A 13,639-nucleotide genomic window follows, 5' to 3' on the forward strand; every position below is an offset into this window, starting at 1 on the left:
CCCGAGGTTACTCAGGTTGGCGGGAGTTCAACATGGCACTGTCAGTCGTCTGCTCGCTACAGGTCCGGCGAGTGGGGTTGGCAGGCGGGTCTTGGCAGTGCCGTGTTGTCTAATCGGAGGCCCTGTGCACGAGGCCTGAGATAATTCACCAAATCTTCGAGTTCGATTGCCGAATCTTCAAATATTCGCCATGTCGGTTATGACAATAAAGCTAAGCCGAACTGAGGGTACCCCGTGGGGCTTCAGGCTACAGGGAGGCAAGGACTTCGCCACCCCTCTCTGTATTCAGAAGGTAAGTACTTAATTAACAGTTTGATTACTAAATCATTACTAGCATTACAGTTTTCTTAACTAATTTCAGGCACAAAATATATATCAAACTATTAAATATAAACAGCTGCCAAGATTCTAGAGTTGATTTGTATTTGTGCGAATTTTCGACGCTCCCGCCCGTGTTCCAGAACTGATAGTTTCATGACGTTAAACAAGATGATTTATAAGAACAGCTACTCATAATATGTTTTTGCGTGGTCTGAGTTACTAATGATTATAATTTCACTTAATTACTTTCAACATATTCAGTCATTAGTATAACAGTATTGTGCTGTACTAGCCAGTATATTAGTGTATATAAATCAGTTTCCGCAGATGATACAGTTCTATGTTCTGCCTTAGGTAGTTTAAAGGTATTTGTGACTGGTTTCATTCACAAGTTAACCCGTTCAGATTTAGTGGTTATAGTCAGCGTGGCGAGGGTGAGAGCATGGTGGGGGGGGGGAATGCCACATCGTTGCAGACATTTAAACGGACCTTTAAATGCCCTGGTGGTGTGTTGCCAAGATATATAAACATCTGCTTAAGCGTAGAGTTGTCACGAAAAGTATTTGCATCAGTAAATATTTTAAACTTTTCTTTCAATTTAATGTCATTTTGAGTTAATTACTGCAGTTGAGGCGGGAATGTCATGTTTGCCATTTATTCACTTGTAGGATTAGTAAGTAATTCAGTAGCATGTTGTACTGATTTTAATCCTGGGTTTTATTGAGTTATAGAAAACCTCCTGTAGTGAAGGGGTTTTAAAAGCAATATATGACCGCCGATTCGAAAGTCAGTCCAAACCTTAAAAAAAAAAAAAAAATGCCTGGATTTAGTAAGAATAGGACGAACAGGTTGTGATGATGGTGAATGTGGCTGACGAGTGCTGGGGTGGTTTGGCAGTTTGTGGTGTGGCCCTGGCTGGCTGGCTGGCTGTATTTTCTGGGCCGGGGGTAAAATTAGACGTGATATCAGCCAGCCAACACTTTTGTAAACTCAGTTGCGGCTCTCACTGCCTACCCCCTCACCCCCCACCACCCCCTTCCTCCCCTCCAACTACTCCCTCTCTTACTCATCTGCTTACTCCCTTTCGTCTCTGCTTCCTCGCTTACTCCTCTACCTATTCTCTTCTTGACTCATCGACTTACTCCTCCTTACTTCTCTGTCTACGTCCTCCCTTACTTCTGTCTGATTCCTTCCTTACTTCTGTCCTCCTTCCTTCCTCCCACCTACTCCCCCCCTTATTCCTCTACCGACTCCCTCCCTTACTCCTCTACCCACTCCCTTACTCCTCTAATCCATCCCTTCCTTTTGGGTTGAGTCGGTGGTGTAGTGGTTAGCAAATGCCTCCCACAACTAGCTAAACCGGCATTCGATTCCTGGGCCGGTCATTCAGCAACACAACTGGGGACCTTAACTGTACAATCCATTGTTGCGTGGCGTATTCTAAGGGAAGATTGCGACTCAGTAAAAGCTGATTGTCTGACTGAATGATCCACGTGTAGTTGGTAGGCACTGATTCAAAGCGTTCTTCACCCCTTACACTCTTTTAGTCTCCCTCTACTCCCGTCACTCCCCTGCTCCCGTCACTCCCCTGCTCCCCTCACTCCCTTGCTCCCCTAACTCCCCTGCTCCCCTCACCCGCCTACTCTTCTCAGTCCCCTACTGCCCTCACTCCCCTGCCTGCTCCTCCTCACACCTCTCACCACCACTCCACACGCACACACACCTACCCCTCCCCGTCCCTCCTCCTCCTTTCTTTCTCTCCACCTTACCTCACTCCAATTTTACACTTGTTTATTCCTTTCCTCCTTTCTGATTCCACTTCTCGCATACTTACACCTCCCCACTCCCTCCTCACTCCCCCTCACTCTCTCATCCCTCCCACACGCCTTCCCTCCCCTCCCCTACACGCCCTCATTCCCCCCCACACGCCCTCCCTCCCCCTTACTGCTCTAATTCTCTTTCCTTCTCATCTTCCCTGCTTCTCATTGCCTTCCCTCTGTTGTTGTCACGTCATAGTCACTGTCATCTTCCTGCCCTTCCTTCCGGCTTCTTATTCCCTACTTCTTCATCTCTGCTTATTCTTGCATCTGCTTATTCCCCTCTATTTTGTCTCGTCCCTTTCTCATCTCATCGCCCCTGCCTCTCATTTCTTCCTTCTTCCTCCTCTTCCTGCTTCTTCATTTCCCCCTTCCTTCTCATCACGCTTCCTCTGCTCCCCTGCCCGCTTATCACCCTATCCTATTCCCATATCATATCATAGCCTCTCCTCCCACACCCTCTTATCAGTCACCGTCTTCCTTCCACTCCATTTGGTGAGAGGAGGCTTCATCTCTCATCTTCTCTCCCTTCCTCACCTCTCCTCTCCTTTCCTCGTTTCTCGTCCCCCTCCTCACCCCTCTCCTCCTCCCTTCCTCACCTCTCCCCTCTTCCTTTCCTTCCTCTCGTCGCTCTGTCCTTGTCAGTTAATCACCATGCATTCCTGCCTCTTTTTCCTGTCTCCTGTCGTTTTGTTCTGGCCAACAATCACACTCGGCTCATCTCCCACACCTCATCTCCCCTCCCCTCTCCTCTCTCTCCCTCTCCCCTCGCCTCCCCCTCCCCTTCCTCCCCTCCCCCACACCCTCTCCTCCCCCACACCCTCTCCTCCCCTCCCCCACACCCTCTCCTCAGTGCTATTCTTACAACGTAGGGGACGGATTCAGACAAGCACACTTACGATCGACATTTTTTTTTTTTCCCCAGGAAGAACAATAGATACGTGAAGATTCTCGATTCTTTTTAACTTCCTTAAGAAAAATATACATTTTTTTTCTCTTAACAATGATTTAATGCTGCAGAAAAAATGGAGAGGCAATTAACGGTAGATGTGTTTATTATTGAATGTTACCCCAAACAAACACGAGTATCCCATTGCCATAAAAAGTATTTGTTCCCGCGCTCACTGGCTGCTGCCGCGCGTCCAGGCTCTGTTGCACCTCCTAATATGGACTTAACTGGCATAAACACGTAACTCAACACCCCCAAATGTAATCCCTGGGGTTTAACGCCTTCACTTCTACAAATACTTCAGTGGATGAATTAAATCGCCTGCCTCTCACATTAATCGTTTGAGAAAATGTTATGATACTGAAGCACTTAATGGAGATTGTGTTTCACCATTATTTTCATTATCATTTAGCTCAAGCACAACACTAGGGAGCGACGCCCATGAATGCCAAGCAGGAATTAAAAGATGACAATTTAACATACAAATACAGAATAGATACTTTAACACAGCAAAGCACTCATTGTATCAGACACCATAAGAATTTTTTAGCGACTTCAGTGAGAGTCTTTCCTTCACTGAGTATAAAGTGTGACGTTAACAAAAATATTGTTTAAAAATGTCATGATGTGGAGGGGATTAGAATATGGCAAGAACTGTGGTTGTTTGGCGTTTGCAGGAATTTATTGCATACTCCTTTTACGTTAACTTGGCCAATAATTTTCCTTTGCAATTTGTTTCATGTAGCTTGGTGGCAGAATAATACCGTGGCTGTACATCCTTTCCAAAGCACTCCTTCGTGACTAGCATCATATTCTAGTGTTAATCTAGTGTAACAATGCAGGATTCAAGGTGGGGAGATGGCACTAGTTTAGGCCAAATTGAATTTATAAAGGTATAAAGCTATTCGCACCGCCATTCCATCCCACCAGGCTGTAGTGGATGCATACTGAAATGTGATCATTCTGGCCACACATGAATGGTTCTATCCTGCCGTTTTAACTGAGGCAGCTTGGACTAACGCCATGTTGTACTAATTTTACTGTAGCAGTGATGTATTTTTATCGCACAAGTCATTACCCAACCCAGCCTTACCCCTCTTGTTTGGTGGAGCTTCCCTCGGCTTCGTAAAATCGCCTGACAATAGTTGTATAATCCACACAGTACTTCAGTCACTATAAGGGTTACTTAATCGTCACTAAAAACGATTAATAATCTATAGGCGTGTGCAAGTAACGGGAAGCGATGCCCTTAATGTTGTTGCAAGCCCAGCCTTCACTCGTACATATTGGAGGCGACGCTTTCAGTGCACAGACGGACTTCGCATAATTTCCAGCGCCTCCAGTTACTTAGGGAAGGAAAGTCTATGGATTCCACACTTCACTTTTCATGGATACATTTAAGAGCAGCTGGGAGTACAGCGGGTGGGGTGGAGGAGGTGAGAAGGGGTCCCTCCATAGTGCCACCCTGAGTCACACTGACTGGAGCCGGTGGTGTAATGGTTAGCACATCCAATCCGCAACGGGATAAACCAGAGTTCGATTCCCGTGCTGGTCAGACTCTCGGATGAAGTTTGTTTTCCCGTGTCTGTTCACCTACAGTATATGCAAATTAGACCGTAGCATGTCCTGTTCAAGGAAATGATGGGAACTCAGCAAAACCTTATGATATGCCTTAATAATCCTGATAGGCATTAATCCTCATCCCTCTACCCACGTATATCAGGACTGTATATTAGATTTATGCTCATCACCGAAGATTCAGAAGCTCAAGAAACTGTCATCTCCACTGTGGGGGTGGTGTAGCAGCGCCGGACCCACCACTTTGGAAAAGGGGTGGGGGGAAGGCGTGATTTTTATCAGAATTACCAATTAATCCATGTAAATACTAAAATTAAAATGTACTTTGCTTGCTTCTGTCATGGGAGTACAATAATTATGCAGGCAAGTGTAGCAAGATGCGGCAAGATAGTTATTGTATATATTTTGGTACATAACATTGTTCTACTATATGCAGTAATTGGTCAGCTAAAAATAGGGTGACGTACGCCCCTCACGCCCCCCTCTCCCCCAAATCCGTTCATAGTCACATTAGTAAGAGTCACGATTGTGTAGATAACTCTTCCACTCTAATGGATTCTGTATTTTATTACCTCCAGACGACTTTACTTAGTTTTAGAGTGTTATTTTATTCGAAAGGTTGGATATAACTTTAATTCATTCCTTCACAAACAGAAATTCTTCCCTAGCGAGGTGGGGGGAGGGGAGAGTGGAGCGTCGGTGAATTGATATTCTCGGCCTGAAGGAGTTAAGATTGAGCCCCATGACTTTTTTGTTCTATATATTCATTATTTTTTCTAGGTCCAGGCATATATTAAGTTTAGAGAGGCTTTTCGAATTGGAGAAATTAGTTGCTGCATCAGTTAGTCCCTTTAGCACAAGTGGTGTTCCTCAGGTTGAAAATACGGTTATGTTTAGGAATGAGTCAGGCGCACATTAATGTCTTTCAGGAATTACCCCTCGTTTAGCTTTTACTTTTTCTCTACATGTCTGATCCTTTTATAATTTCTTAATGGACTGACATGGCAAGCCGCGCCAGATATTAAGATAATGCCAGATAACGAGAATTAAGGAATGTATATGGGTCATTTTTTTTCGGTGGTTGCCTGTATGTCATGGGTTTTCGTGACATTTTACAATTCACTAAAATAACTCCTGTTGTTGAATGATTTTAGTAAATTATTAATATAATTTTTTTCAGTTAGCCGAAAGAAATATGCGCACAGATTCGTATATTGTACTTTTGGTATTCATTCATTTTAAAAATCTGTTGTTTATGAACTGCTAAGAAGGGTTATATTCCACCTCCAGATTTGGACCAATTTGTTTCTGAGGTTCCATTCCAGTGCCCCAGAGTTATAATCATGGTCACTGCCCATGAAGAGTGTTGATGCCCTCTAGTGTGCTGTCTGTCCATTCAATACGTTGACATATATATATATAATTCTTGCCAGCTCCAGGGGATTATAGGGTACGAGCTTAGAGGAAACATTTCGGACTTGGGAGATATGGCTTTAACTAATATGTTCACATGAAACTTAGTCCATAAGTCAAAAGGAAAAAAAAAAAAGGGGGGGGGGAAGAAGAATCACTGGGAATAATATGAATTTATTAAAATCCTGTGGACAGAGACTGACAACTCACAGCAAGCACGTTCACTAATTACTGTGGGATCAAAAAGTCTCGGAAACCGCCAATTCATCCGCTTGTCCGTACACAGTTAAGGCATTCATTTTTTAAGGTGTTAATTTTTATACTCTCAGTTTCCATGGCCATCTCGTTCTCTCTTCATTCACTCTTCCTTTTCCCTTCGGTCACTGTATCATACGTCTTTCTCTATTCCATTGACTGAACCAATCATACCATCTACATTAGCCGCCCTAGCACCATCCATTTCATTGACTTTGCTTTTGGCCACTATATTTGTATCCTTTCTCTTCACGTGGCCATATTATCTATTCCGTATCAAGGCTTTCAAAGCACCAGCCCTTCATTACTTGTATCATTCTTCTACTTAACATTTTTGCCTCTTAACTCTTATTGCAGCAAGATGCAAGAGTTTTACACCAGTTAATATGTGTGTTGATTCACGCCCAAGATTTACCTCAATACTAACAGTCTTGTCACTCTGGGGACAGTTACTCTCGTGCACATACCCACTGACAACGCAGAGTACAGACATCAAGTGCCTCTTGAGCGGTATACAAATATACATATTGCCTTTTACTCTAGTTTCTTTAGTATTCTTATTATAGTTTTTACAGTATTGTTTGTATATCGTGACTGTATCAATAGTTTAAGTGATCTCGTTACGTACAGACCTTTGAGAATTTCTTATTAACGTTTTGTTTTATAGTAACTTTAGACGATTTGAGTCTCTTCTGAATAGACTATTTGAACTGCAGAGCATATATATAGCCTTCATGAACGTGGCCTGTAGATGGGGACTTTCATAAACTGAATAAAAGCTTCCCTATAGCAGTAAAAATGATGAACAGAAAGACGTGACTGGATCTAAGGGTTCAGTGTGACCTGTAAGCTGGTGGAGTAGCGGCACCCTCATCACCTCGTCCACGAATTAATTAACCGTTAGTCAAATAAACGTGACGCTGAAGCCTTTTATAATGACCTGGTGAAAACATGAGGGTGGTGGAGTGAGGGCACAGGGAACAGTCTTAGTGGATGGGTTGGGAGGAGGAAGTGTCGTGGCTGCTGGATGGTATTAGAGAGTTGGGTAAGACCAGATTAAACTGTATAAACTTCCAGTCAACCCACGCTAAGCACTAGAAATACAGTTATAAGTGAGGGAGTCTGGTACTCCGCTGGACGATGGTGTATCAACGCTAACGATAAAACAAAAATAGCTGCTTGTTTTTCGTGTCCCGGGCATGAAGTTTAATATCTATGTGTGAATAAGGGCTCCGGTTTCTACGGGCTGGTCAAAGGCTGTCAGTGTGTCCTCTTTTAGTTGTGAATGTTTCATAGTATACTGTAAGCGTGAGCAGAGCCACAACCAAGCCAAACACATTGTGACCTGACTTTTTCTGTACACTTGGCAAACTTGAGGTGTCCTACATAATAAAATGGGTTGTGGGGACCTGGGGTATTGAACAAGAGGTTGAACTTAACCCCATTCTACGACACACAAATCCCGTAAGCTCTTCATTAGCATCAGGATTCATTTGCTTTTGTCGTGTCTTTCACTCTCATATTCACTGTACGGTAGCTTGGCTGTGTTTAGTAGTTGTATGAGTAACGAGAAAAATAGGGAACAGCACTTTATACACAGCTTAGGCTCCGGAAGGTTTATATAGACAGCCGCCGGACTAAACGCTTGACCTGTGAGTGAGGTGTGTGAGATGGGTGGGGTGTGCGTAGTTGTGGCCAATGTAAGTTAGTAGAGACATGAGGGAGATCTTACACATTACCATAACGTTGGTGTCTTGCGCGTTGCCTATTCCCCTGGTCAGCACTGCCAATGATACCAGCTTATATCATTTTCTGTAGGCCGCACCCTGCATATACCTTTGTCTTGCTTGAGTTATTGTTATTATTATTACTGTATTATTATTATTATTATTATTATTATTATTAGTATTAGTATTATTATTATATTTTTATTATTATTATTATTATTATTATTATTGTTATATTATTATTATATTATTATTATTATTATTTTTTTTTTTTTTCATGTAGCCTATTTTGTTGCTGTTGAACTGTCCAGGTGACATTGGCGTGTGTGTGTGTGTGTGTGTGTGTGTGTGTGTGTGTGTGTGTGTGTGTGTGTGTGTGTGTGCGCGCGCACGTGTGAGTGTGCGTGTGCGCGCTAACCCATAGAGCCCGATATCCCGCTATAGCTCTTTTCCTTCCCATTAATTTGCATATATGAGGTGAGTGTGTGAGGGTAGGGTCGTGTGGTGTTGGTGTTGCCTTAATGTAGGGGTTGTATAGCGTCAGTGAGGCCGAATTCGTGACTATACCGCGGCCCATAGGCATGAATCTTGCCCCTGACCTACGCTAAATTTGTTCATGCATTTCCGTAACTCTGCTGCTACCAAACTCGTCACAACCAAACAAGAGTGACTGTTGATGTGACCAATAGAAAAAAAAACTGCTTCTGATATTAACTGTTACGGAGACTCGCCTGTCGTATAAACTGACTAAGATCCTTTATGAATATGTTCCTTGCTGCTCGTATGAGGCGCTGGCACGAATAAAAAAGGAAAACAGAAATCTGAGGTCTATATGAGTATTTTTGTGCGTTTTACCTCTAATCTAAATACGATATAAGTTCACAGTAACTTCTGCACACTCGCGGTTCAACTCCACTACCACTCCTTGATATTTACGGGAATAAATGAAATAAAAACAACAATGGAGAAGCTTTGCAGTGTTGTGCAAATATTTTTCGTGTTTGATTCATGGGTGCGCACATTTGTCACGCGTGTACCCCCTGAATCCACGCGGGGTCTGTGCGGCCTCACCCAAAACATTACTGTGGTGGAGTGGGTGACTGGACGCCTCACACCAGCTCTCAGCACACCAGCTCTCAGCACACCACCTCTCAGCACACCACCTCTCAGCACACCACCTCTCAGCACACCACCTCTCAGCACACCACCTCTCAGCACACCACCTCTCAGCACACCAGGCACAATGCACTTCACCACACTTCATCACCACCCTCATGTTTTTTTTGTTTTTTTTTTTTTGGGGGGAGACATCTGTGGCGCTCCTACCCAAGCAGGCTTATTTTTATTTACACCTGTGTCTGATGATGCACACCACTGTCAATAACCCATTTAATACTATGACACCTTTTTATCTAAGTCTTGCTACCCCCAGACGATATTATTTAGCACAAGCATCATGTCTTGTACTGAAAGGATTAGTGAGGGATGTCTGAGCACTCCAGTTCAAGTCTCTCAATTGTACAGAATCATTCGAAGTCGGGAAGGACACACATTTGATTGTTGGGGTTGCATCAGCGTTTCCCATGCTTAACCATACATGTAGCTCATGCCTGGGGCTCTGAGGTTCTTAAGGGCTTCGTGTTGATCATACAGGGTGTGGGCAGACCGCTTGGCTTGCTCAGGCTATGACAATGACCCGGGCGAGTGTGCAACCAAAGTCGTGGAGGACATTTGTTGTGATAGGTCGGTGGGCTCGTGGGGCAAGTTGTATAATTCTTTCCTGAGGCCACCCACATGCAGTAAGACGTCCTTGCTGTGGCCTAAACGTTCTACTGCATAAGATTCACCAGTATTAAAAGAAATACTGGGCGAATCAGAGCGATGACGCGCAGTTCCTTCATGTGTTGGCGCGTCATGAAAATTACTGCCGTGCCTCAAGGAACTCACTGACCAGAGAATGCTTGCCTGTGTGCACGCCCTGTCCATTCTTACCGATGACACACACACACACACACACACACACACACACACACACACACACACACACACACACACACACACACACACACACACACACACACACACACACACACACACACACACACACACACACACACACACACACACACACACACACACACACACACACACACACACACACACACACACACACACACACACACACACACACACACACACACACACACACACACACACACACACACACACACACACACACACACACACACACACACACACACATACATACATACATACATACATACATACACACACACATTCACTCTCACTCATTCACTCACAGAGAGAGAGAGAGAGAGAGAGAGAGAATTACATCACGTCCACTTTAACATGCACTGCCCTCACTCAACACCTCTCCCTGAAGCTTGATTGGCCAGCATTTGAAAGGACTAATTCTGGCCATCACTCCCCTTCCGAGGCTGGACACGGCAATGGCCCTCATATGAACACTACTATTGATACATGTGCAGGGGGTGGAGGTGGAGGAGGTTAATGGAGAGGTGGAGGTGTGGACAGGTGAGTGGGTGGGAGATAGAGGAGGCCAGGTGAGGGTTTGTAGGGGGTGGGGGAGAACAGGTGTGGGTGAGGGTAATGGTGAGGTGGAGGTGGGGACAGGTGAGTGGGTGGGAGACAGAGGAGGCCAGGTGAGGGTTTGTAGGGGGTGGAGGAGAACAGGTGGTGGGTGAGGGAGAATGATGTGAGGCTTGGGGGAAGGGGTAAGTAATGGTAAAGATAGCTGGTTGCGGTGGTGATGGTGAGGGAAGAGCAGGACATGGGGAAAGGAAGGGGAAATGGGGGGATGGCGGTAATCAAGTAGTCTGTTGTTTGAAGGAGCGCAGGTTCGATCCGAGGCTTGAGAAGAGAACATCCATATGGTTTGAACTGCGTTAACACAGACGTAAATGAACTTCCACGAGATTAATCGACATGTCAAAAACTATATATAGTACATTAGTCCTCACTGAAACAACCTTAGCATGTAATTAGTATGGACGGTAGATATTAGCGCTGAAATAGTGACAGGTGAAGGTGTGAGAGGCGTAAGACTGTTGGGGTTCATGCAAGGGGTCATCCTTCTAATGGTAACTGAGAAAGAGATGTGGCAGTGAGCACAATGTCTGGTGCTTGTTAACATATTTTCCCGGGGTCTCAGACTCCAACACAAAATATCAACACTTCAGTACGATCATGTCTCCTATATGTTTGCCATCTCCTGGCGAATTCTTTTTTTTTTCTTTCTTTCTTTTTTTTTCCAACTGGACGGGATGGGTACAGCTTTCATCAGTCTCTCCACTACTAGGTCGTGCTTTTGTTCAAAGAAAATTGTCTCGTAACAAAAACTGTTGTTATTGTTTAGCCCCAGGTTCATCTGTAACATGATCTTGGTGGACTATAGACGTAAGTTGCCCTTCTGCAGTCCACCATTTCCATTTCGGGGGACAGTGACGGTTGTATATATTAGTGCCCCCGCAAGAAGGCGTTCCTCCCCAGCACCAGCACCAAGAATAAAATCTACAAATGCCGCCGTGTGAGGGGGTTAGCAGCTGAAATAACATTAATTTTTTTGAAGTCATGTTAAACTTTGGATGTCTAAGAATTATATGCAGTTTTTAGGTATGTTATTACGGTAGGTAAAATATTATGAGAGAAACAACAGTAAAATATGAAAATCACAGTATCGAAGGGGATAACTACAGTACATAGATATATTTTTCAAGAGGTGATATAAACACATGTGGCAGAAGGCAGTCAAGTTAAATGTGCATGTGTGGATATGTGTGTACTGTGAGTAAATGGTGAGGGTGGCAAAGCAACGTAACCCCCACAGAACTGGTTTGCGTGTCTCCCTCATGACTCCACTCTCACTCTTCTTACATCTCTCCTCCCACCCTCACTTCCCCTCCCTTCCTTCATCGCCCTCCTCCCTTCCCCTTCCATCCACCCACCCCCTCCTCCTCCCTACTGCAGTCGCTTGAGTGTATCTTTTGTTTTTTTGCTTTACTTTTCCTTTCCTTTCATTTTTTTTTGTTTACATTTCCTTTCTTCTCTGCTGTCTAGTTCCTTCTGTACCTGATTTATGCACTTCTCGCTTAGAACTATCCTCTCTCTCTCTCTCTCTCCCCTAGGCATTATAATTTACCTTTGATTACTGAATTGTTTGGTGTCCATAACAGCGTCTAAGGAGGCCTATAAATATCCTGAAAATGTAAGTAGCTGTTAAGACGCAAGTTTAATCAGAAAAATGGTTAATTAACGCGTGATTTTTGCGGATTTATATCGTAACCATATTTGAGAGAGCGAAGATGTATACGTTAAATGTAGCCAGGGAAGACAGCAGCAGGGTAAAGGAACAAAACAGGATTTACTGTCATCATGGGTTCCAAACTTTAACTCTGATATTGTTGACTTTGTATGCACCTTCACTCTTTGCTTTATGTACCGTACACAATTATATAAAACATCGCGTAATGAATCTCTGCCATCAATAAAAGCAATAATGTATGTAAGGGCAAAGTTAATAGTGACATACAAAAAAAAAAAAATCGCATAAGTATCATTATTTCCAATCGCAAATGTGTTTTCAAAGCGAAGCAAGAGCGCGTGAGGGTGTGAAAGTTTTAGGGATGTTTGGAAGAAAATCGCTAACTGGGCAAGTGGTGTGTTTTCGTAAAGATGAATATCATCTTCATGGCCATCTAAGTGTTTAATGTACTGTAGTCAAGAACCAGTATTGTATTTTGAATGTACTGTATCTAGAAACCAGTGATGTGCAAGTGGAGCGTTCGTGGCAAGAAATTTCATTAGTGATTGAGATTAAGGACCAAATTAAGCGCTTGAGGGTAAGCATGATTCTGAGCAGGAGATGCGAGGCAGAAGGAGCATAGATCAAGGCGGGAACGTTGTAATAAAGGTAAATGGTTTGATTGTTGAGGCGAGGTGCGTAAGAGGAATAGGGGCTCTGAGGGTGTTGTAACGCTTCTATAAAGGGATGTGGCCTCATCCCTGTTTAATGCGAGTCAGTTTACGATTGAGATAATGTATAGTGATAGTTATTTTTTATCAAATTAGTTTTTGTTTGATGTTATCCGAATTTGAAAAAAAACAATGTGCGTATGAGATAAACTCCTTTGCAATACGGACATACTCTGATTCTGGCTAACTCCAGACAATTTTATTCAGTTTAGCGACTCCTATGGGTGAAAAGGTTACGAAGAGCTCTGTTCTTAGTCATATATGTTTTACTCAGTCCTGTTCTGTGTACACGTAACGTTAAAGGAATGAGGATGAATAGAAAAAAAGATCAATTTACTTAAGCTATTGCTTGGAGAAATAATGGGTAGACAGTTGAATGCTTTTTGAACAGCATCAACTTACCCAGAGAGCTGATGTCATAATATTTGAAGAATCTACAGAAATGCAATAAGAAAACGACATTACGGTACATTGTGCATGGACGCTGTACGAAGACGAAATGTTCCTGAGTCGAAGTGAGAAGGCAGCCAGATTCACCACCTGACGCGTCCTGTAAACAGCTGTCG

The 13,639-nt window shown here is 43.6% G+C and overlaps 1 protein-coding gene across 1 annotated transcript in view; it reads left to right on the forward strand.

Moving 5' to 3' along the window:
* The first annotated feature begins 50 nt into the window (after positions 1–50).
* Positions 51–13,639, forward strand: part of Zasp52 (Z band alternatively spliced PDZ-motif protein 52) — a 150,459-nt gene continuing 136,870 nt past the window's right edge. The window contains exon 1 of the mRNA XM_080284488.1: positions 51–292. Coding sequence (XP_080140614.1) covers positions 191–292 — 102 coding nt within the window. The 5' untranslated portion in view covers positions 51–190. The remainder of the gene's footprint in view (positions 293–13,639) is intronic.

Source organism: Coenobita brevimanus, chromosome 101, assembly GCF_032717465.1.
Source record: "Coenobita brevimanus isolate Jiangsu-jjx chromosome 101, ASM3271746v2, whole genome shotgun sequence".
NCBI classification, from domain to species: Eukaryota; Metazoa; Arthropoda; class Malacostraca; order Decapoda; family Coenobitidae; genus Coenobita; species Coenobita brevimanus.